The sequence below is a fragment of the Pseudonaja textilis genome, chromosome 3 (assembly GCF_049901715.1).
Source record: "Pseudonaja textilis isolate UNSWEBS1 chromosome 3, rPseTex1.2, whole genome shotgun sequence".
NCBI lineage: Eukaryota > Metazoa > Chordata > Lepidosauria > Squamata > Elapidae > Pseudonaja > Pseudonaja textilis.
The window spans coordinates 95,608,600-95,632,710 of record NC_141992.1 but is presented as its reverse complement, the minus strand read 5'-3'; the positions used below and the strand labels follow the sequence as shown (position 1 = coordinate 95,632,710).

General features: G+C 39.4%; 2 protein-coding genes across 3 annotated transcripts in view; one reads left to right on the top strand and one right to left on the bottom strand.

The window, feature by feature from the left end:
• The window catches only part of COLGALT2 (collagen beta(1-O)galactosyltransferase 2), a 171,251-nt gene that overhangs the window by 56,812 nt on the left and 90,328 nt on the right, over positions 1 to 24,111 (bottom strand). The window lies entirely within an intron of this gene.
• TSEN15 (tRNA splicing endonuclease subunit 15) lies at positions 2,181 to 15,672 on the top strand. Its single transcript, XM_026703261.2, has 4 exons — positions 2,181 to 2,375; positions 7,283 to 7,364; positions 8,781 to 8,916; positions 15,119 to 15,672. The coding sequence occupies exons 1-4, from the start codon at positions 2,208 to 2,210 to the stop codon at positions 15,321 to 15,323; spliced, it is 591 nt and encodes a 196-aa protein (XP_026559046.2). The 5' UTR covers positions 2,181 to 2,207; the 3' UTR covers positions 15,324 to 15,672.

Here is a 24,111-nt window from a genome sequence, read left to right as displayed (position 1 = left end):
TGCATTTAGACAGCCTATAAAATTTAATTGGATCTAAGTGCACATTGACATTTGACTGCAGCAGAAATGGGTTACCACCCAAGACAGTGATGTTAACAGCAACTGGACAACATCTACCTTTGCTTAATTCAAGCAAATGAACCAAGAACAGCAAATTAAAAGGTTATTTATTTATTTTTAGAATAAATAAATAAATCAAAGAAGAAAATCATTCATATGGCATAGTATGACAACTGGAACAATCTTAAAAATTGATACTGTCTGCCAGACGAAGAATAGGGTGGGAACTAAAGACATATCCAGACAATTTTAAATCAGTATTCTCAGTAGATGTTTAATATGAGGATTTTTTCTAATTTATATAAAGTTCAAAAAAATTATATACAAAAAGATTACATTGACAATATGATCTCTTCTATTCTTCACCAGTTAAAACTAATCAGAACAAGTTTCAGAACATTGATGTATTTTGGACAGTTACCAACGTTACGGCAGCATAGGTAGTACAGGTTTTATTATATTGCACCCCTTTTATCCTCAAATAACCAGTCTGAAGCGCAGCTGTGGTGGCACAGTGGTTAGAATGCAGTTCTACAGGCTACACTGCTCACTCCAAGAGTTCAATCCTGACTGGCTCAAGGTTGACTCAGCCTTCCATCTTTCCAAGGTTGGTAAAATGAGGACTCAGATTGTTGGGGGCAATATGCTGACTCTGTAAACCGCTTAGAAAGAGCTGTAAAGCACAGTGAAGCAGTATAGAAGTCCAAGTGCTATTGCTATTGTTAATTGATATTGGGTCCCACTGCAGCAAATTTTAGCACTGCCATTAAGCCTGAGTTGTTCTCAAGTAAGTATAATTTAAAATATAGTACACATGCTATATAAAAATAAACAGAGCTCATAAAAAAATCTTAAGTCACAGTTCACTTAATCATAATATATTGACTAAGGCACAAATAGCTTGATTTCTATGTGTTAAATTATAAAATCATGGCTTATAATAATTCTTGTATCCGCATTACATATTAAGCTAAAATTAATCTTATCATAGCTTAACAAGGTCCAGCCAAATTGTTAAGACACTGAAATTCAGATCACTAAACATCTCAAATATAATAGTTCCTGCAAGTAGCAGTGCATTTAAATATATGAAGGACCCATTTTACACCAAGTAGAATGTAAGATGCTATCTTTCTCAAATTATATTTTCAATTAATATTCTCTGAAAGCACAACACAGTCTTTTCAGCCTTTCCATTGATAGGAATAATTTTAGGAAGCAATTAATAAGACTACACTTCTAGAATTTCATACTTGTAACACAAAAGCAAAATAACTGAACACTCAGTTTCCATTCTTATAAAAGAAGTAACGAAAGAATGAACAGATGTTCTTTATTTATTACTTTTTTCCTCCAGTTGAACTCAGAGAAGATCCCAAATTGTTTCCAGACAGATATAATCTTCCAATTTCTATTGAAGAAAAATACAATTTAGATTCAATGATAGAAATGTTATAAGGATAATAATAGCAAAAGTTTTATAACTCCAAGAGTTTTTAAAAAATATTTTGCACAATGATAAAACTGAAAGTCATAAAAGTTAAAATCTTTCTCATCATATGATAACCATTATTTATTTATCATATGATAACTGACATTTTCCTTTCCACAAAATCCTTCCAAGCAATTCAACTATTCATTTGAAATACCTTAAATGTATTAACACAGCTATCCCCCTATCAATCTGGAAATAATATTAATATTTTCACCAGTAGGTTTATGGGTTTTTAAATTATCTTTTTACATTACTAGTAGTCTCAAGTAAATAGACAGAAATATTTACATCTACCAATAAGGACAATTAAATTTAGTTGCTTGAGAAGCCACATCATGCTGTTTAATATATAACCAGCACAGTAATTTAATGGATTGTAAGAGAATTTAGTGCTAGATTTCTAATAGTAATGAGTTTGAGGTACATAGATTTATCTGTTGTCTCAAAAATATGAGTGTCTTACAAAACAAGTGCTGCTAAAGAAGGGTTTTTTTAAAAAAAAAATCTGAATCTTCAATTAAAAAATGAGAAAATAAGAAAGCATAAGAAAGTCAACGACAGGTTGACTTGCTGAAAAGCGGAACCCTTGAAGGTTGTTTAAAAGTTTGGCGGAGGAACTATTTTGTTGAAACACCAACCGGAACGAAGCTGAATGACACGCGAATTTGGAATGGAAAAGTCGGAGAGCGCCTGCAGAGACAGGGCAAATGAGGAGGGAGGTTCGGTCGCTAGATGCTCCGGGTCTTTTGGGCAGGAGGAGGAAGCCCCAAAGTCCGGGAAATGGGCTCTTCGAGAGGATTGGCTGGTTACTCATCCTACGGTTAGTGAAAAAGAACCGGGGAAACAGAAAATCTCCCTTCTGATACCTGGCTTGCTCATCTACTGGTATCTGTAGCAAAGTAGGGATCCCGTTAAATTCCTAGGAAATGCACCATTCGTTCAAAGCCCAGAGTTGCAGCTCGACAGCTCCAAGGATGCTAAAATAAAATGTAGAAATGTATAGTGTTGAAAAGGGTGAGCTGTTTTTGTCTTTGATGAGTAATAATTTCTTAAGCCACCTTGAAAAAGTAAAAGTAAAATGTATAACCAATAATATACTGTCTTAGGATGAGGAATGGTGTGTATGTAGAATCCTGCACGAAAGTTTAAAACATAAACTAAATGAAAAAATAACCTGTTTTACGTTGGACACTTGATCAATGCAAACTTGAAATGTTTCTCAGTCTCCAGCAAAAAGGAACCATAAATGAATAAACGTGCAGAGATGGATTTTGGAGCTGGAAGAATTTGACCACACCACACATTATCCCCGAGGACAAATATTATATTTTAAAGACTGTAATCTTTGTCCAGCCATGTTATACCTCCTGAAGTGATAGCACATATCTAAAGTAAAGTGGAAAACAGGTCCCCAAAATTGGTACTTGACCATGTGTTAAATGTGACCAAACCTGGAGGTGGGGAAAAGGAACTGATGTGCTGTATCATGGCCATGTGCCAATAAACCTATCTGTAATTTATTGTCATGAAGATGATGTATAAGAATTAAGGAAGAAGATATTAAAAGGGGAGAAAAGGAGTCGGGAGCATTTTTTTTAAAGGAACTATTTACCAGTTGCCAGTCTGAACAAATAGAATGATTTTTTGTTGTGAAAATCGGCTGTTCCATAAGAAGAAATCAATGGAATTGGTTAACAGAAGGCTTGCATTTCAGGTGCATGTAAGGATGAAGAAGAAGAAATGCTGATCTCAAGCAGAGGACTTAGTAGGACAAAACCCATGAAAATATTCTCATCCCCTCACTATAATGACATGATATGGATCTCTTCTAGAAGGACCTCTTTTTCGAGTAGCCCATTCAATCCAGGTCAAAGGGTTTTCATTATTTCTCAAGGGCATCTTTAGGGGATAAGTTCTTCTCTTTGTTGCAATCTCTTCCTTCTCAGAATGGTCCCATCCCCGTTGGATAACTCCCATCCTCAGGAAATTAATGAAGTCCAGATTGTTTTCCCAGATTTTGGTGACATAGTGACTATGGACACATCCCTTCCCTACACTTTGTGTTGCTTTGGTCTGGTTTATTTTGGTTTTCTTCTGGTATTTTGTTTCTGGTCAGTTATAATCTTTTATATAATGGGATTTTTTTTTTTCATTGTAAGCTGCCAGAGTTATTTGAGAGCTTCAAGTCTAGTTTAGATGAGTTCATAAATTACAAAAAAAACCCAATTATTTTTGACAATTTGAACAGGACTTTCTTGTTTAAAATTTTGGAGGATATGGACTTTGATGATAATTTTGTCAAATGGATAAAATCAATGTGCATTTCACAAAAAACACAGATAACTGTAATAGGAAATTAACAAATCTCACTGGAAAAGGCAGTTATCTTCAGAATGGAAACAATTCCACTCAAATATACATTGGCTAAATCCTGTCAAAATGGAGCCCAAATTGAAACAAGACATACAAGATCAGAAAATGTGGAGAGAGCTGGTCTGTAGGATCACCAAAAATTGGACACAATTGAATAGGTAACATCATCATCATCTTTTAAAAGAGAACTTTTATAAAACAATGTACTTGTAGAAGATGACCAGGCTGAGCCCATAGGAGGGATCAAATGCATCATTAGTTTGGAGTCCCTTTGCGCCCACAAGAGGTCTAAATCCAGCCCTCCTGGGAATCCAGTTACTTATCTACTACCGTTATTAGTTCCAATACTTGTTTAGGGGAAGGATGGAATAAACATGTACTCATTTTGGATCTAACCCTGACTTTCTTTCTGATTCCAGAAAAATAATCTAGAATCTAGAACGTATAAAGATATTTCCAACATGAAAAGTCATTTTGTCATGCCTGCTCTACTGGTTAAAAAAAGGCAGAAATTTCTGGGTTCAAAGATATATATTGATACAAAGAATTTTAAAGGTCAACATTCAATTGAGACTTGAACTTTTCATGCTGGCTTTAATGGACAGTAAATTAAAAAAGAGCCAGAGAAGATTGTAATTATATAGTATATGATACTGATGCAATATATGCAAAATTGAAGAGACACTGAAATATCCAGAATGGAGAGTGGTTGGTGAAAATGACATAATTAGCAGAGATAGCAAAATTAACTTGTTTGATTTGAGAGCGATCAACAACTACTTTTATTAGTGATTACAAATCCTTTATGGATTTTTTTCTGAAAAAAAATGAGATGGTCTGAAGATTAGAAGGATAGCTTATGGAAAGAAGGAAATTATGATGTAATTTTAGAGAGGGGGCAAAATATAAATGCATTTATAGCTGTTAAGAAGATCAGAAGTTGCTTCCTTATAATTTATTTTCTTTTTTCTACTATTTTTCTCTATTTTCTTTTGTGGTTTTTACTGTTAAAAATTCTTCAATAAAACTATAAATTGAAAAAAAAACATTTATTTCTAGCAAGTTTGTACAGTTATGCATATGTAAGTTCAGAACCCTTGACAATAGTTCTTTTTATGAATTCAGATTAACAGATTTTTTTTGAGGTTAGGTTCATGTAAATTCAGAGCCCTTGACAATACTTCTGTTTATAAATTTAGATTAACAAGCAGATTTTTCACAGAATGTAGAACTTCCATGATCTGTTGTATTACCATAATAACCCCTTCTTAGGTCTTTATTGAAAGGGCACTTATTTTGCTGTTTTTATAACACAAATAATCTGAGGGGTAGGAATGCATTAGTCTGTTCAAGCTTTTAAAATAAAAGCTTTATAATACAATTGCTTTTAGACTTTAACATTTTAAGATAAAGAAGAATTTTATCTTTTAAAAATTGGCTGAAGCTTTAAACTGTGCCAGATGGGAGTGAAATTTGCCATAACATCTTAGCAAGGCTGTTGTTAGATATTCATGTACAATCAGGATGGGCTGGATCTGAATCTGGCAATTTATTTTAAATTATGCACGCATGTCAAAAGAAAATAAGATTTGACAATCTTGGCCTCTCTGATGGGCACCTGGTGGGAAATCTCTGGATGTCATCATCATGAACATCAACAGCAGTAATAAAATGCTCATTGCTCTATTCCCTATTGGCATGAGCAACAAGAAAAGTATGATGGTATTACTAGTTTTAACTACTTTGACATTTAACATTTATTAAGATTTTTATTCTGCCTTTGTTACTCAAGGCAGCAAATATAGGTAGTCCTCAACTTACAACAGTTTATTTAGTGACCATTCAAAGTTACAACGGCACTGAAAAAAGGGACTTATGACCATTTTTCACAGTTACAACAGCATCGCCATGGTCACGTGATTTACATTCGGCTGCTTGACAACTGACTCACGTTTATGATGGTGTTGTGGTTAGCCAGCCGCAGGTGTGGACGGCTGAGGAGAGCGAGGACTCAGATGAGGGGCCAGGACCATTAGGGAGTGGACTGTTGCCTTCAGAGGTTGTGGTGGCTGGCAGCAGCAATGAGGAGGTTCCCAAGGAGCCTGTGCCAAGTGCGTGTGCACGCAGGGCTGCTCGCAGGAAAGAGCAGCTGCAGCAGCACGAGCGACTCGGGAGTAAGGCTGCAAGGTAATGGCCCCTCCTTCAAGAAGATAAAAGCCAGCTGTGAAGCTAATGTTTCTTTGCAAGAAGCAAAGATGTTTTGAAACTCCAGCCTCGTGGACATTGCAGTATCTTAGTTGGTATTTGAAGACTCTGGTGTTGTAAAATATTTCTTATCTGTTATTCTTGGCAGCCGTGCACAGTTTTGGTGGGCTTGTGCTTATCAAAGTTAATTAGTTTGCAGCAGCCTTTTAACCGGGAATTCATAAGAATCATTAAAAGGTTTCTGTTCCCTTTGGTTCATGTTTGTTTTATTGGAAAGGAGTTTGGATCAGAACAGATGTTTGCAGTATCCAGGGTCATGTGACACACACACACCTTTTTGCGTCCTTCTAAAGCAAAGTGAACGGGGAAACCAGATTCATTTAACAACTGTGTTACTAATTTAACAAGTGCAGTGATTCACTTAATAACTGTGGCAAGAGAAGTTGTAAAATGGGCCAAACTCGGTTAACCAATTTTGCACTTAGCAACATAAATATTGGGCTCAATTGCAGTCCTAAGTTGAGAACTACCTGCATGCATAAATACTCCTTCCTTCTAACAATAATATGCTGACTATACTTTTGCCTGGTTTTCTGCTTCAGACTTTGAGCTCCAGATGTTGCTTAGGTTCCAGTAATGGCCCACATCCCCAGTTAACAAGAGACACCCACCCACCTTGGGCCCAATCCTCCCATGTCTGGATTCTGGCACAATCATCTATAATCTCTTCTTGTGCCAGGTACTAAGCAAAACACAGAAATAAATCAGTTCCAGCCCAGAAGCTTAAGACAGAACTCGATCTGTTTTATGAACCATCGGTGCTGCTACAATAAATTACTCCCTGTGGCTACAGTTTTTGGAGGATAGTTTTTTTGGCATTTAAAGCACAATCTGCAAGTCTTTTTAACAGGCTTCATCTAGCGTTAAGTATTTTCACTGGCCTTTCCCCCCCCTCCCCCCTTTTTTTGAAAGAACTTGTGTTGTGTTTTTTTCTTGGAGTCCTGCCAAAAGTAAACCCTCTGCAGTTGATGGGAAAATACTTTCAGGGATTGTAGATACCGTTCTGTTTGGGTTTTGTTGCCTGGAGTATAATTTCCAAGAATTCTGTGAATAGCTTGTACATCTATTGCTTTCCCTTGTCTGTTTCAGTTCACAAAAATGATGTCCTTGAAAGCGGCTGATAGCAGAGGGGTATATGCCGCTTTCTTAGTTTACTTGGACCTTCTAGAAGGTAAGTTGGTGGAGATATCTTAAAGGGCAACCTGTAAAATTGGTGTGTGTGTTTGTGCGTGTGTAAGTGCTGTGGTATGCATAGTATTTACAAACAAATGTCAAGCATAGTTTTCATGTGATTCATGAAATCCCTAGATTTCTACAGCTACTGCTTAAAGCTATGTCCTATTGAAGACTGGGATGTCAGTTATCTAAAATGACTCCCAAGTCCTCCTAACTTTAGATTCCCTGGGCAAATATTAACACTGCATATACAAGTGAACCTATATGCACATACACCCAAGCTACATTCTTGAGAAGGTTGCTTCCCTGTGTTAAAAGTAGTGGAGATACTGGAAATTGGAGTAGTTGGAGTGTCCACTAGCTTTAGTGCCTTTGCTTGTGAGTTGGAGAAAAAGCATTAGTGTTTGCTTCCCTGTTTATACGAGGCAGCGTGGTGGCTCAGCGGTTAAGTCTCTTAAGGTTTGAGACCTGAGCACCCTGTGACACGGTGAGCGCCTGTCCTTGGATCAGCTCCTGCCAACCTAGCAGTTCAAAAGCATGCAAAGGAGAGTAGATAAATAGATACCACTTGAGTGGAATAATAACTGTGCTTTGTGATGTCTTGCTGACCACACGACGACTACGGAAATGGCCTTGAAACTGAGCTAGAAGAGTAAAATCTGAAGGCATTCTTTTACCTTATCCTGCTTGTATTGCTCTCAAAGGAGTCTGTTAGGCTCTGACTCTGAACAATTGTCTATCACCGTTATATGTTAACACCCTGAACAATATGATGTCCAGCATACATACATAGTGCCCATCTATTCAATACACACCAGATGGATGGAACGCAATATGCTCTATGGCCACCGACTGATGTCCTCTTGATGTGTTGGGATTACCACTCCTACAATCATACAGTTTGGATTACTTGACTAGGCCATAGCATGCAATCACATATGATTAGCACTTTTAGGGGCAGAGAGCACCCCTGCTAATTCGCTGACGTCAACATACAATGAAGGGATTCTGTGGCTTCCAGGTGTCGCTAAACTACAATTTCTAGTATCTATAGCCCACATAGCAAATTGGGAAGGGTGCTAGGAGAGGTCAGTTACCAATACTTGGAGGGCCACAGGTTCCTATACTGTGGATATAGTCAGCAAAAAATCCGGCCAAATTTCTGTATTTGGATTGATTTAGTTTACCAAATTGGATGACCTATTTCCAAAAGTTGTTGTGAAATTTAAAAGAATGCAGTTGAGGGAGGAGAGTGAGGCAGATGTAATTAATCCATATTTTGAGGCGTGTAAGTCCTTGGTACCTAATTGTATAAATGCTGGCTAGGACATTGAGATCCTTCAATGGAAAAGTTATCATCACTGTTTCATAATTCATTCTGGTTTTTGTTATTTTCTGCTACACTTTTCAGTTAGGAACTGGCATGAGGTATCCTTCACTGGGCTAGCAGAGTTCCAGCTGGTGTGTCTCCATGGACGTGAGAAAGAAACGGATCCTTTGCAGGTAGTGGTGCCAACTCCTGCCCAGGTATCATTCAGCCATGAGAGGTGAGTGTCTGTAGAGGGCTGGTGTTGCATTATTTATTTTTGCAGTTACATCACACTCGATCTAAATGGAGGCTCTCTGAGAACTCACCCTGGTATCAACGTGTCTCAGTACGTTTTTCTTATTTCATTCTGGAGTAAGAACATTATCACCAGGTAACCCCATAGCTGAAAGGAAATTTAGTCTGTATCTCCTTGGTTTAAACACAACATCTTCACTACCACACTGCCTTAACAGGTTTCAGAGCAATATATAGTTTAGCCATGCTCAAAATTGTTTATATATTACAATTTTACTTTGTATTGCTTCACAAAACCTTAGAGCAGCCTTTCCCAAACTGGTCTCTGCTGATTGTGGTGGGGTGCAGTTTCCAGAAAAACCTGGCCTTCTGTCTTGCCAAATATTTTCCTTCCTCATTTGTTAGCTACTTCTAGCTTTTAAGCAGCGTTTCTCAATACACTGGCTTCTTCCTTCCTTCCTCTCCTCTCCCCTCACCAAATACAGTTAACAAAGAAGGGGAGTTCACTCATACCAGTACTATCCTTTCTTTCTATGGGTGGGAGAGAAGAAGGAAAAAGCAACAAAACTATCAGGTTTTCTGAATATACTCATTGAGTGCCCAGCATACAGGGCACCTTTACAACATGTGCAGATGGAAAAGTTATCTCTGCAAAACAGAGATTTGTAATCTTTAATGTAATTGAGTAATTGAGAGGTGATATGTGAGAGGATGAGTACAAAGGTTCTAGTTGGCTTTATTTTCAAAATTAAGTAATAAATGTTGTCTTTTAATAGGCTTTTCCATTCCTGCCCTCTCCCTTCCTGTTAGTAAAATTTCTACATCCAAAGCAGAGGTGGGATTCAAATTTCTTAACAACCGGTTCTGTGGGTGTGGCCTAATTTGTGGGTGTGGCTTGGTCATGTGACTGGCTGCGCATGGCTTGTATGTAAATATTATAAATATTTATGTAAATATTGAATTTTTTATTTAAAAAAGCAACTTTTACTCAAAATCAGGCAAAGCAGGCACGCAGTTTGAGTTGCTCACAGAATCACAGATTCATTCAGAGATCTATCTTTCTGCCATCGGCTATCTGAGTCTGTCACATAAAATTTGCTTGCAAGCAAACTCACAAAATTAACTCACAACACCCTATGTATGTAAATATTGAATTTTTTATTTAAAAAGAGCAACTTTTACCCAAAATCAGGCAAAGCTGGCAGGCAGATTGAGTTGCTCACAAAATCACAGACTCACGTAGAGATCTATCTGCAATCGGCTACCTGAATCTGCACTGAATAATAGAACCTTCAGCCCTAAGGAAGGCTAGGCTCTTGCTTAAAAGCAGAGCCAAGGATCTAAACATTAGCTAGAAAGCAAGAAATCCAACGATTTCCTGCTTTCTAGCAAATCTAAATCTCCCGGCACAGCAGAACAGCTGATGGTCGGGGTAAAAAAACAAAAAGGAAAAATAGTAATTTAGCAGGCAAGTTTGATGGCGTGCATGCCAGGTAAGGAGTGAGTGGGCGGGGCCAGCCAGTGACGTGATTTGCCGGTTCTCCAGTAGGTAGAATCCCACCCCTAGTGAGAGTGCCTTTTGCACACGTGTATAGACCATTTCCAAAAACCTCAGCTGTGCTGCCCAGACAGCTGACAAGTGCCGTGCAAAGCAGCTGAGATTGAAAAAGCAGTAAATAAAGGACAGCCAAGAGCGTGGGCAGATGACTGGGCCAAACAGAGCAGCAAACACTGAACTGGTTCAGTGTCTGCTACTCTTCAGAGCTACCGGTTCTATAGAACCGGGCCGAACCAGTAGCATCCCACCCCGATCCAAAGCAATTGGAACTGATCTTCAAATTAGTGTGAGAAGGTTCAGGTTTTTTTTGTTTAAAAAAAAATAGTTTATTACAAGTTTTTTAAAATACAAAAATATCCCCAACTAATTAAAACATATTTGCAACCATATTTCAGATTGAAAAGAAATAAACATTGTTGTAAAATATCATGAAACCTGTGCCAAAGAGAAATAATCATTTATTATTTTTTTAAAAAAATGCCTTTTCAGAAATGGGGAGAGTATACATCCAGTTCTTAATACATAGAATAATAGCGCTTTTCCCATTTTACAAAATTATTCTCTTAGTAATCTATATATATAAAAGCGAAATACCACTCATACATCATCACAAAATCTTCAGAACTGTAAAGCCTACGAACCTGAAATTTGGCACGTATATTCCTCTTGGCTTTTAGGTGCTCACTAAGAAAGGTTTTTTTGAAATGACCATCAGAGCATTAGTATTTCATATATTATTATTAACACGCTCTACTAGTTCTACTCCCCCTCCCCCGCTGAAAAGAAATCTTTTCCAAATGCAAAAACAAGCAGAGTAGAGGAGCTTCAGTTTCAGTTTTAGTTTCACAACAGCAACCAGCTTTAGTACAGAACACTTGAACTAAGCCACGCCCAGGCTCCTTGCTGTCTCCTTGCTCACATAGCAAATACTGTTTCAGTTTCCAAACAGCCCTCAACTCTCACTGACAGGGCGCTAGTCAAATGAATACCGATGGATGCTGGTTGGCAGAGGCACAATTTTTTTCCCCTTATTTTCCTCCCAAAAAACTAAGCCCGATCGCATAGTTTCGTAGTGAAGCATGGGTACTGAGGTAATTTCCCATATTTAATACAACCAACGATCCCTAAAAGCAATCAAATTTCTGGGTTTTAGAACATAATTCAACATAACATTATTCTAATATATATAAGTAGTTTGATAGGAACGTCTCTTAATGTCAGTAATGTTAACATTTTCTCATAAATCTACTAATGATGTTCATTTAATAATAAATTCATGAAATAATTGAAGATGCAGGTAATGTGGAAATATGTATCCCATTTCCCTTTTTCCCACTGGGACGTTCATTTTTGGCCCTACAAAGCTTTTCAAGTAGAAAATCAGCTTCCCCATCTGCATTGTTCTGCTGGTTCACCGCAGAGCTTGTCAAAATCCCCATTCATGGCAGATGCGCCACACAATGCTTTCAGTGTATTTACAGATAAAGAGCTTCACAGTCTGATTCCTTTCTTTGTTCCTTTCACAAATAACCTTTGTAGAATGAATTCCGCCCCAGCAGTGATGCCCGAGGGCGTCAGAAATGCTGACTTCCTTAGTGCCAGAGATAACTTCCCTTATAGGATATTCACATAAATCATAACCAGCAGAGAGTAGTATGTAGACAGTCACCTCACATATTCCTGTTTCAGGTGAAATAACAATATCTTTGCTACTGACTGCCTGTTTTGGTTTTTGGATATATATTTTTTAATTTGGTCCCAGTTTAAAAAAAGAATATGCCTGCATTTAAATAACTGTGGTGGGATGTCATGCCCCTGTTGGATATTGACTCCGACGGAGTGGAAGTGTGGCTCCAGAGGTTATGGAGGAGGCTGGGGAAGGGCAGAGGCCGGCTGGGCAGTCAGAGGAAGACCCAGGCCCATCGCCTCTCCATCCTAGGACACGCAGGGAGGAAAAGATAAGGGAGAGACGTGAGTGGCATGGTCTACGGGGGAGGAAAGGGCCTTGATCCTTTTCATGGGCTGAGAGCTGTGAGGACAGACATGCATATGGGCCAGCACTGGAAAGAAGGTGTGGAATTATCTCTAGTCTGTGGTTCTTCTCTGAGTTTGGCATCCTTCCCAGTGTGTGTTCTGATATCTATGGACGTCTTCAAGCCTTTATCTTGCCTGGTTCCCTTAATTGCTTCAGTGTGGTTTGTGTTGTTTTTTTCTCTTTATAATTTATAGGCATTTTTCCTCCTTTTCGTAACTGCTTGTGGGGGAGTTTTTTGTCTCCAGTCAAGGATATTTGGAGCTTTGAAGCAAAGTGAAGGAATAAAAGGGGCTTCACCTGTTTTTGTCCCTGTGTTTATTTTGTATCCCACCCTGGGTCATCACATGGGGCATAGAATGGGGCAGTGAAGTTAAGAATTCAGAAGGGAACACTCATGACTATATGACTGCAGCTGGCTTTTGTGAATAAGTCTTGGTGAAAATGGGAAAGGATGGAAAATACATCACAATCGAGCTCAAGATTTCTGTTGCTAAGGGAGACATTCATTAAGGGAGTTTTGCCCCATTTTATGACCTCTATTGCCACAGTTGTTCAATTAATCCCTGCAGTTGTTAGTTACATAGTTGTAAAGCGAATCAGGCTTCCTCGTTGACTTTGCTTGTCAGAAGGTCTCAAAAGGGGAGTACATGAGCCTGGGACACTGCAACCATCATAAATACGGGCCAGCTGACAAGTGTCTGAATTTTGATCATGTGACCTATGACCATTTTGATCCCAGGAATGCTGCAGTGGTTTCAAGTGTGAAAAACGGTCATAAGTCACTTTTTCAGTGCCATTGTAACTTGGTTACTAAATGGGTGGTTATGAGTCAAAGATGATCTGTAAGGGAATGAGCTGATTCGTTCCATTTTGGAGATTGAATGATAGATTTGATTTCTGACACTGACACTGGACACCAGGGGGTATGGCCAATAGTGAAGGACCTTTGGGCATCGCAGTTCAGCCAAAATGCAGAGGTTTACAGGTTTCCCACCCTAAACTAAAAACTTTGCCGAATTTGATGGGAATGTCCCAGGGTGAGTTGACTTGGTGACCTCATGGTCACATCCATGCAACTTCTCTGGATAGCATGTAAGTGGTTTGTCATTGCTGCCTGTTCATCCCTTTCCAAATACCCACCTCAGCTTTTGAGATCTGCAATGTACAAGTTTACTGGAATGACTAAGAGGAACAAATAATCGATATGGAGTGAAAGAGGTTAATACAACATGTGTGAATATATGGGTTAAAATAGCACCTTTATACTAAGGCCAGAGCTTGTTTTTTCATTTCTTATAATGTTTGAAGAAAGTTTTTTGTCATTCTGGGTTAAAATCACTGTGTACAAAAAAAAACAAAAAACCCTCCCAATTAATTAAATGTCTATGGAGATTTTTGGTCCAAGCTTCTTGGAAGCTTCTTGGACAAGAAGCAAAACATCTTCAAAGAAAAACCAGAAAGTCCAGTTGCCTTTTGAAAAAGCACCTTTAGGACTGCAAATTAATTTCTTTCCTGAGGAAATTTCCATCAGGTGGGCTTATTCATGACTTTTAATTACTATGAACATAAAACATTTAGATGATGTAAAACAGGGGCAGGAAGAGGAAATATTTCATTTCCTATACGCAGGGCTTCTGATTTGATTCAGACCATATGTGCTCATGTTAGTTCAAAACACAAAGAGATGATGTTAGGGATCTAAAATCAGGTTGAACACCCACTATTAATGGCAGCAGGAAAGAGTTCTTTGTGCTCAGTTGTGGGGTTTGGGGTTGCTGGGAGAGGATGGGTTAGACCTTTCCCAGGTTTTCATTGGGCCTACCAAATTTTGTTACTTCATGGTGGTGTCACTTAGGCTTCTAATGGTTCTGGAATGGAATGTGCTGAGGATCTATTGGTTACCCCTTATTGGCTTAATAGACTGAAGCAAAATAATATATAAAGAGCACTGTTCTCTCAAATAAAGAAACTCTGTTCTCCAGCTTTTTTTGGCTGAAAACAGACAACCAGTTCTTTCCAGAAAAACAAACAAGTATCATAAAGATGCACCTTCCATGTTATTCATTACCTGCTATTGGCATTTAGAGCAACCATTTTATGGTCTGATCCACCCTGATTTCTTACCTTCAGAGCTCTCATTAGTCAATGGCCATTGACAATGCAACTGTATCAAGAAGCATTGGCACAGGTTTTCACAGGAGGGAGCCAAATGATGACATACAGTATCTGACAAGGTCATCAGGCAAACTGCACAACCTATACCCTTGCATCAGGTGTCGGATGCCAGTATATAGTGGCAGCATTCGTATTATGCCATTTTGGCACAATACGATTTGTTGTAGATTTCGGTTGGTTAGTGTGGAACTCCTTAATGTCTCTAGAATTTGGGGTGTATAAGTATCGTCAACTTTGCTTTCTGGCAGGTCTTCATTACAATAGATGCAATCCTTGGCGGGGGGGAATCACAAAGCTTTTAAAAACAAAAAGGGTGGGCATCATTAATTCAGGGCACAAGCCAGATTGTTTTCAGGTGAGATTTAAATGAGATGGGCATCAACGATGACTTTTGTTCCTTACTTCCATTTTTCGCAGATTAAGACAGATCATGAAGAGCACAGGCACAATGCAGGCGAAACCTGATTCCCCACTTTCTATCACCCTGGCAATACTTGAAACAGACTCTACAATTGTCTACTATAAATTGACGGACGGTTTCGTAATGCCAGATCCTCCGGACAGTCCTGCAGAGGCAGACAGCAAACAAGGAAGGAAGAAGAGAAAGAGGCTGTTGAGATGAAGGGGAAGCGGATAAGGATTCTCTGGATTCTTCTAATGTAAATGAGTCTGGCATTAAAAGGGGCAGCTGGGAATTTAAAATCCTCACTAAAGCTTGAGAATTAGCAAGATATTCAAGTCTTCCTCCTGTAACAAAGTCAGATATCAAAGATGTCACAGACCAGTTCTAGATTCTATCTTCTGTTCATGAGGAACACCAACGGTGTAGCTGTATTTCAATAAACCATCTTTTTTGGAATGAAAGCAAATTCTTTCTGAGGCAACAATTACCTCAGAATTACTAATTTTATAAAATATCTGCTTATTTCAACAAATTCCTTTTTGTGTATTACAATAAAGTATTCACAGTCCCTGCTGTATTCACTTGCATGATTGCAGTCTCCTTGCAGAATAAAGAATTGTGCAGCAAAGTTTGTTACCTTTCACACTCGTATAAGGGAGGGACAGACTCCGATGTAGCGTAGCTGGAAAAGATGCCTTAATACTGATAGTTGCCAGTATTCTCAACACTACGATCTTGTTTGGAGATGACTTTCCGGAAACCATAAGAACAATAAGAAATATTATATAGCGCAATCCAGTATGTGTACCATATCTTCTATCTTTTTAAGGTTTATTGCAAGAATCCTGCACTAAAGGAACAAAATTATCACCAATTAACCAATTAAGCTCAGGTTGTGATGGTAATGAATACATGTCACTTGGGTTGGACGTGTCACATAATTGCAATCCTCCAACTTTGGATTGTAGACGTCTGCTGTCCCAACTAGATAACATCAGCAGCAGACTAGTTTTGAAGTATAGTAGTGTGATACTTTCTACAAAAGTAGTGGGAGCATATTCATTTTCTGTCCTCCTTGTGTTGCTGGTGTAGGATTCTTAGGTAGGATAGGAGATGTCTATAGTTTATCTAGGTGATGGTTGAGTCCTGTGTGACGGGTATAGTGTTGCTGTGACTTGAGGTGATGCACTAGTGTTGGGTATTGGTTTATATCTTTTTATAGATCCCTAGATGGGTAATATGGTGGCTCAGGGGTTAAGATGCTGGGCTTCTCAGGCAGAAAGCGGGCAGCTAAGATTCAAGACCCAAGTGAGCACTGCCCTCTACAGCCGGCAATTAGTGGAGTAACATCTGTAGGCCTCCTTTACCTGTTATTACCTTGTATAAGTCTCTTGGTTGATCTCTTCAATTGATACCCTACATAGGGTTTACATCTGTGGATTGCCACTTGGTGAGGATGCTATATTTATAGCCATTTGGCATTTTCCCATCTGCCTTCTTAGATTTTCATTTTTTTTAAATTGAAAATGGTTATAATCAGAATACAGGTAGTCCTCAACTCACAATCATTTGTTTAGTGACCATTCAAAGTTATAACAGCACTGAAAAAAATGACTTATGATGGTTTTCTATACTAATGAACAGTAGAGCCTCCCCATGGTCACATGATCAAAATTCAGACACTTAGTAAGTGGCAGCTCTTTATTGATAGTTGTAGTGTTTCTTGGTCATATGATCTCCTTTTGCCACCCTCTGCCAAGCAAAGTCAATGGGGAAGCCAGATTCACTTAACAGCCTGGTTACTAACTTAACAACTGCAGTGATTCACTTAACATGACAAGAAAGGTCGTATAATGGGGGCCAAACTTACTTTGCCAACTGTCTTGATTAACAAAGGAAATTTTGGGCTCAGTAGTGATCATATATACAGGATTACTTGCTTGGTCTAGTGGTTAAAGTACCAGATTAGAAACTAGGAAATTGGGAGTTCTAGTGCCACCTTAGATATGAAAGTCTGCTGTGTGACTTCGGGGTAGTCACTGTCTCAGCCTAACCTACCTCACAGGGTTCTTGTGGGAAAAATAGGAAGAAGGGATATTAGGGATGTTCGTTGCCTTGAGTTACATAATAATAGCAATAGCACTTAGACTTATACACTGCTTTATAGTCCTTACAGCCCTCTCTATGCAGTTTACAGAATCAGCATATTGCCCCCAACAATCCTCATTTTACTCACCTTGAAAGGATGGAAGGCTGAGTCAATCTTGAGTCTGGTGAGATTCGAACTGCCAAATTGCAGGCAACTGGCTACAGCATGAGTAGCTTGTACTGTGTTTCTCCAACAATACGGCCCCCCAGTAGGAAGACCCAGCATGTTTTCTAGGTATAAAATGAAACTAAGCCCCTCCCCCCAAAATTTAGGCCTATTTTAAAACATGCGAAATTGGGGGGGGAGGAAGGGGGGGAACTTGCCATTAGGAGTGCCCCGCGGGCAGCTACACCTCGCCATCAGCCTCTCCTAACATCCAATCATGGTAGAGTGCGGAGGGCTCCCTTACCCCCACCAAGCACCTTTGCTGCAGACCCGGGTCAGCAGGCAGGCGGCGTCAGCGTGGATGTCCGCCGGCAATGGTTCCCACCAGTGCTGGTGCCTCTCTTGCCAGCACCGTCGCTCCCACTTTTCCCCCATCCCTGTAACAACAGGAAAAAAACATTTTGAATTACCTGGGAGCACCATGCGCTACGTTTTTAATCCCAAGCGGCTGGGTGGGCATGAGAAAAGCTGAGCGAGCATCTCTGCTGCTGCTACCCTTGGTGCTCCAGCCTCAGGCTCTGCAAGTTTCCAAAAGTCCCGGTGCACAGCCCGTTCCTGCATTCCAAGCGCATCCAGGCCAAGCTGCAGCTGTCCCTCTCTCACCAGCGCCATCTCCAACAACAGCAGCAGCAGCGGCGGGAACCGTGGAAGTTACAGAGGCAGGCTCCCCCACTCAAGAAGCATCTGAAACGCTTCCACAGTTCCTGCCGCTGCTGCCACTGTTGTTGGAGACAGCGCTGGGAAGAGAGGGACAGCTGCAGCTCGGCCAGCACCAGCAGGAACCCTGGAAGCTAAGGAGGCCTGAGAAGCAGCTGAAACGCTGCCAGGTGGATATCCCCGCCTGCTCACTGACCCAGGTCTGCAGCAAAGGCGCTTGGTAGGGGGTAAGGGAGCCCTCCGCGCTCCACCATGATTGGCCATTAGGAGTGGCTGGTGGTGAGGCATAGCTGCCGGCGGGGAACCCTAGGCGAGGGTGCATGGGCAGGGGAGGAAATTAATTCACCCCTGAAAAGACGTCCTAGCCATTTTTTCGGGGCTAAAAACAAACTAAGACCCAGCCTTATTATATGAGAAACACGGTAGTACTGCACTCTAATCACTGCGCCACTGAGGATCTAATAATGGCAGGAAATAATAAAAAACATCTAAATAATTAGAAAGTTAATGTATTCCAAGGTGTCTATGTTTTTCTAAGGCTCTCTTGGATTTTTTTGTCTTTTCATGCTTTTCTTTAGAAAACGTGTGTATGTTCTCAAAACCTATTAAATATGTTCAGGTGTTTAAAGACTCATACAAATTAATTTTCAAGCACAAAGATTACTTATCAAAAGCAGCAGAAGAGCCAAAGAAAGGCAAAGGGCTAGGGGATTTGATTCATTTTATTAACTTTATGTATTCTGCCCCTGCAAAAATCCAAGGAACTGCTAGATGCAACAGTGAGTTAATATTTTTCTATATTTCGCTGTTGCCACTTAGCACTTATTGGATATTTGCAGCCCAAATCCAGTAGTCTTAGACTATATAATTAAAGTCTGAGTTTAAAGAGCTCATACAAGTGCCCTGTTTATCTGTGTTCTAGTCTGATATTTGAAAGCAGAGTTAATTGTAGCAATAAAATACGTTATTTTGAAGAATGCTTGTAAGATGTATATTACTGCAAGACTCATTTGACTTAAGTGGGACAACCTTAGCACTGTGCAATTATGATTCTGACGAATTGTGCACATGTTCTAATAAATTTTCCAAACTAATTTTCCTGACTTTTTCCTCCCTTTCTGTAAAGCAGCAATTTTACTTCTAAAATAATAATCTCTGTGTTTATCCAGTCACCTCCCCCATCTTAACAAAGTACTGAAGCTGTTATGTAATTTAAAAAATATAGCTATGCTCAATTTGACAACGGTCCCTGTATTTATTCTGGACTCTGCTATTAAATATGTAAAATAAATTTTGCCTTCCACTTGGCCGTAAAACAGTAGCTAAGCGACCTCTGAGAAAATATGGGGCAGGAAGGTGGTGAGGGGGAAATCAGAAGACTTTAACAATATCAGTCTGTGCTAGCCTAGTTAAAAATAAAACCTATTTACTCCAATAGAATTCAGGCATCTACTGTATACGTTGAATTGTGGCCTCAGTTTCTTTTAATGGAAGATTGATGCACTGTTAAATAATGTTACGTTTTACATTTTATCATACCCCTGTGGCAGGAGCTTTGAGGAACACTTGCATTCAGGGCATGGCTAGTCTAGTGAAGAGAAGGACCAGGGAAGACAATGGTAGTAGTCTTCCAATATCTGAGGGGCTGCCACAGAGAAGAAGGAGTCAAGCTATTTCCTGAAAGCCAGACAAGGAATAATGGATGGAAACAGATCAAGAAGAGATTCAACTGAGAAATAAGGAGAAATTTTCTGACAGAACAATCAGTCAATAGAACAGCTTGCCTTTGGAAGTTGTGGGAGCTTCATCACTGAACTTCTTTAAGAAGAGATTGGACTGCCATTTGTCAGAAATGGTGTAGGGTCTCCTGCTTGGGTAGGGGGTTGGACTAGATGACCTACAAGGTCCCTTCCAACTCTGTTAATCTGTCAAATATTCTGCTCTTAAGGACAAAACTTGCATAATTCATAATTCCATACTCATATTCCTGGTTTGAGAAGGTGGTGAGAAGGTGGTGTTCATTAAACACGGCTGTTTCTTAAAACTCATTGGAGCGGCTGCTCCAAACTGCTACAGTGGTATGCTAGGTTTTACTTATTAATTAGTCAAACTTGATACCTGAATTTCATTTTGCCACAGTAAGGTTTTTGCATAATTTTTCCCTGCTGTTTTTTTACGGTGCAGTCAAAAATTGCTAATAAATTCCCAGGCATCAGCTACATTGGCTGTATATTCACACAATATCTAGAGCCACTAGTCTGCGGAAAGAAAAATATACTGGCAGGTTATACTGCTGTAATTATAACATTTTTTTTAACAGATCATCTGCTTGGCTCACCAAAATCTTTTTGTCCAAATATGTGTTATCTACATACCACTGACAAGAAAAAAAAAACACCTTGTCACCTAGCTAATGCTGAAATTAAAGTAAAACTGAGTGAATGCGGGCGAGAAATACCCAAAAGTTAAATTTCTTTGCTGTAAGCTAGAGGTGGTATTCAGCAGGTTCTGACCAGTTCTGGAGAACTGCTAGCAGAAATTTTGAGTAGTTCGGAAAACCAGCAAATACCACCTCTGATTGGCCCCACCCCCATCTATTCTCTGCCTCCTGAGTCTTCTTTTGTTGCTCTGCACAGGAGAACAGAGCTGGAAAGCAGGTTAGCGGGAGTGGGGAGGGAATGGAGATTTTGCAGTATCCTTCCCCTGCCATGCCCACCAAGCCACACCACGCCCACCACACCACGCCTACAGAATCAGTAGTAAACATATTTGAATCCCATTACTGCTATAAGCTTTCCTTGATAGGTTTCAAAGTTGTTTTTCTTTCATTCGAAAAAAAACCTTTCACTTTTCTTCACATTTTGGTCCGCCAAATTTGTCCATACTTTCAGTTGAACAGCATTGGTGCTTAATATGGTGCAGTGGTTAAAATGTAGTATTGCAGGCCAACTGCAATATGCAGCCTCTGTACACTACTTAGAGAGGACTGAAAAGCACTATGAAGCAGTATATAAGTCTTAGTGCTATTGCTATTGCTAGTACTAATGTCAATCCAGCTATAGCTTCAAAGGATAAATGCCCAAGCAAAACATTATTGATGAATGTTTGATTTGATGTAAATTGCTTGAAATGTTTTACTGATAGTGTTTAATCTGAGAATGTTGCTTCATTTGGGTCTCAATTTCTGAAGAACTCAACATTGTCCTCTCCTACCTTGTAGTAATAATGGCATGACCGAAAGCAGGGAGATGATATATAAGCAGAAAGAAGGGAGATCCTGCGTAACAAGGAGATCAGAAGCACTGGTGATTACTTTTAAGCAACATATGACTATACAACATTAAATTAAAAAGATATGCTTGAAATATTTTCTTGACGCACTACTGCATCCTCCCATTTTGCAATGGGAGATTTTATCCAATTTTAGCTTGCACTTCATCAGCATCTCTTTTCAACTTGAAACATATAGAATAACAAGATTCAAAGTGTTCCGGAGCATGTCTTTTAGAATATACTTGGTTTACCGTTTGTCTTTTCCCACTACAGGTAGGAAGAATAGCCTTTTAACACAAAGAGTTATATCTGAACAAAGTCAAATTCACATACTTTTCTTTCAGAAAAATTAAACATATGGTTCTTTGTATACACCAGAGGGCGCTTTTACACAAGTATTTCAAATCATAACACTATACTTTTAATAGTAACCATAAAGAAATCATCCAATGTAAATAAATTAGACATTTGCAGTTCATAAACAAGCAATAACAAAATACCAAAACACATGAAAGTGAACCACAGCAACAATGGATTGTGAATACTTGAAGTGTTTTGGTTCATATAATAAATACTTCTGTACCAACTGTTTTGCAGAATGCTGTAATATCGGTAAATCTAAAATAACCAGATCTGGGCTGCAGAAATTAGAGAGTACCAAATGCTAACCCTTTGCTACTGTCTAATGGTCATTCTGATTTTTGCACACCAGATCTAGTACCCCTAGATACTGTATCTGCCATACAGGTCTGGGAAAGAGAATTAAATTCTCTTTTTAATTAAAAATATTCTCTGACTTTATTAAATGTAGGGTTTTTTTTCCAAACTAAAGACAGACACTAACAAAATTAAAACAAGGAGACAAGGAGAATAAAATTTGCAAGATGGGTTCCTTTTCTGTCTTACACACACACACAGAGAGAGAGAGAGAGAGAGAGAGATGTGTATTATGTTAGGTGATCCATGAAAAATACAAGAAACTTTTAACATAAAAGTTTCTTGAGGGAACTGAGGATAGAATGTAATATGTTTGTTTCTTGTATTATAGAGTATTGGCCCATATCAGTTGCTATTGTTATTAAAACGTTGTCAAAACTGCGTAATCAAAAAGAAAAATTGAAGGCATTTTTTGCAAAAGGATGTAAAACTGAATGATACGCACCAGAAGCAAGAACATTCCTTGTGTAGGGTTGGGAAAACCAAAGACTGAATTATAGCTCCAGACTTTCTTAACAACTTCAGCACTAGCTGGTAACGTGTGGTCTGGCTGAGGATAGTTCAGATACTTTCTCAAGTCTCCATTATATTTATGTCAGTTCTAAAATGTAGACCAGACCAAGAAACAAAAGCCATATTGGTTTAAAAACCCTTTTATTGGACGAGCTAGAGGAACAGAATCTTCCAACTCTGAATGTGCTTCCATTCTCCCTCCCCATATTTTAATCTTTGTGTGAATTGGAGGGGGGGGTCTGTCTGAGGCATTTTCTTAAGTTTGTCTCTTGGAATGAGCTCAAGTCTGATTGTTGCCTTAGTAACAAATCTTCCCTCTGTCCTTTAAGGCCATTCTCTGTGCCTTCCACATCTTGGCTCCACAACCTGGCAACCAAAGACAGCAATCTACCAGACTGGGCTCAGAAGCCTCCTTAGAAAAGCAAAACATGAGCAGCTGCAGCAGAGTGGGGTCCCCCCCCCTTTTTTTTTCCAGAGGGAAAGGATGCTTGTTTCTTGGGAAAAAAAGAACAAAGGTATGCAGGGCCAGGAGATAATTTCCTGTGAGACTGAGGGCCAGAAGGATGGCAAGGAACATTCTGGTGAATAGGATCTTTGTAACTAATTATGTGCCTCATGGATACCATTCGGTGGATGGGAAAACTCATCCATCCTTCCCACCAACATTTTGCAAAAATACCTACAAAGGGCCATCAGCCCCAACAACGTTGAGAATCTTCTGGAAAACTCCCCTTTTCCTCATGAAAATTGGGGTGCTGAATTTCTTATTTCTTATCTTTTCACTGTTGCCTTCTTTATTATAGTTTGTGTGATTCCAAGGGGTAACATCGTAATCAAACAACCTGTTTTTTAAAAGCTGCTCTTGGAGGTTTTGGTCCATCTGTTTTCATGCCCTTCTGGTTATGACTTAGGGCTGGTTGCAGAGATGGTATTCAACAGGTTCTGACCAGTTCTGAGAACCGGTAGTGGAAATTTTGAGTAGTTCGGAGAACCATCAAATCCCACCTCTGACTGGCCCTGCCCCCATTTATTCTCCGCCTCCCATTGAGTCCCAGCTGATGGTATGGGTCTTCTTTTGTTGCCCTGCACAGGAGAACAGAACTGGAAAGCAGGTTAGTGGGGTGGGGAGGGAATGGGAAGAAGAAGAAGAAGAAAAGGAGGAGGAGGAGGAGGAGGAGGAGGAGGAGGAGGAGGAGGAGGAGGAGGAGGAGGAGGTAGAAGAAATAGAAGAAGAAGGAGAAGGAGAAGGAGAAGGAGAAGAAGAAGCAAACAGCAGAATATGTGCAGATGTACCTTATTCCAAAGGCCCTTGCATATTTTGAGGATTTTTCCTCAATTGTGTTGGAGTGGAGACTTATGGAATGAACTTACAACAGTTCGTTTAGTGACCCTTCAAAGTTAACTGCACTGAAAAAGTGACTTATGACAATTTTTCGCCCTTTGCCACATCCCCATGTCCATGTGATGAAAATTCAGACTCTTGGCAATGGATTCATATTAATGACGGTTGCAGGGTCAAGCAAAGTCAATGGG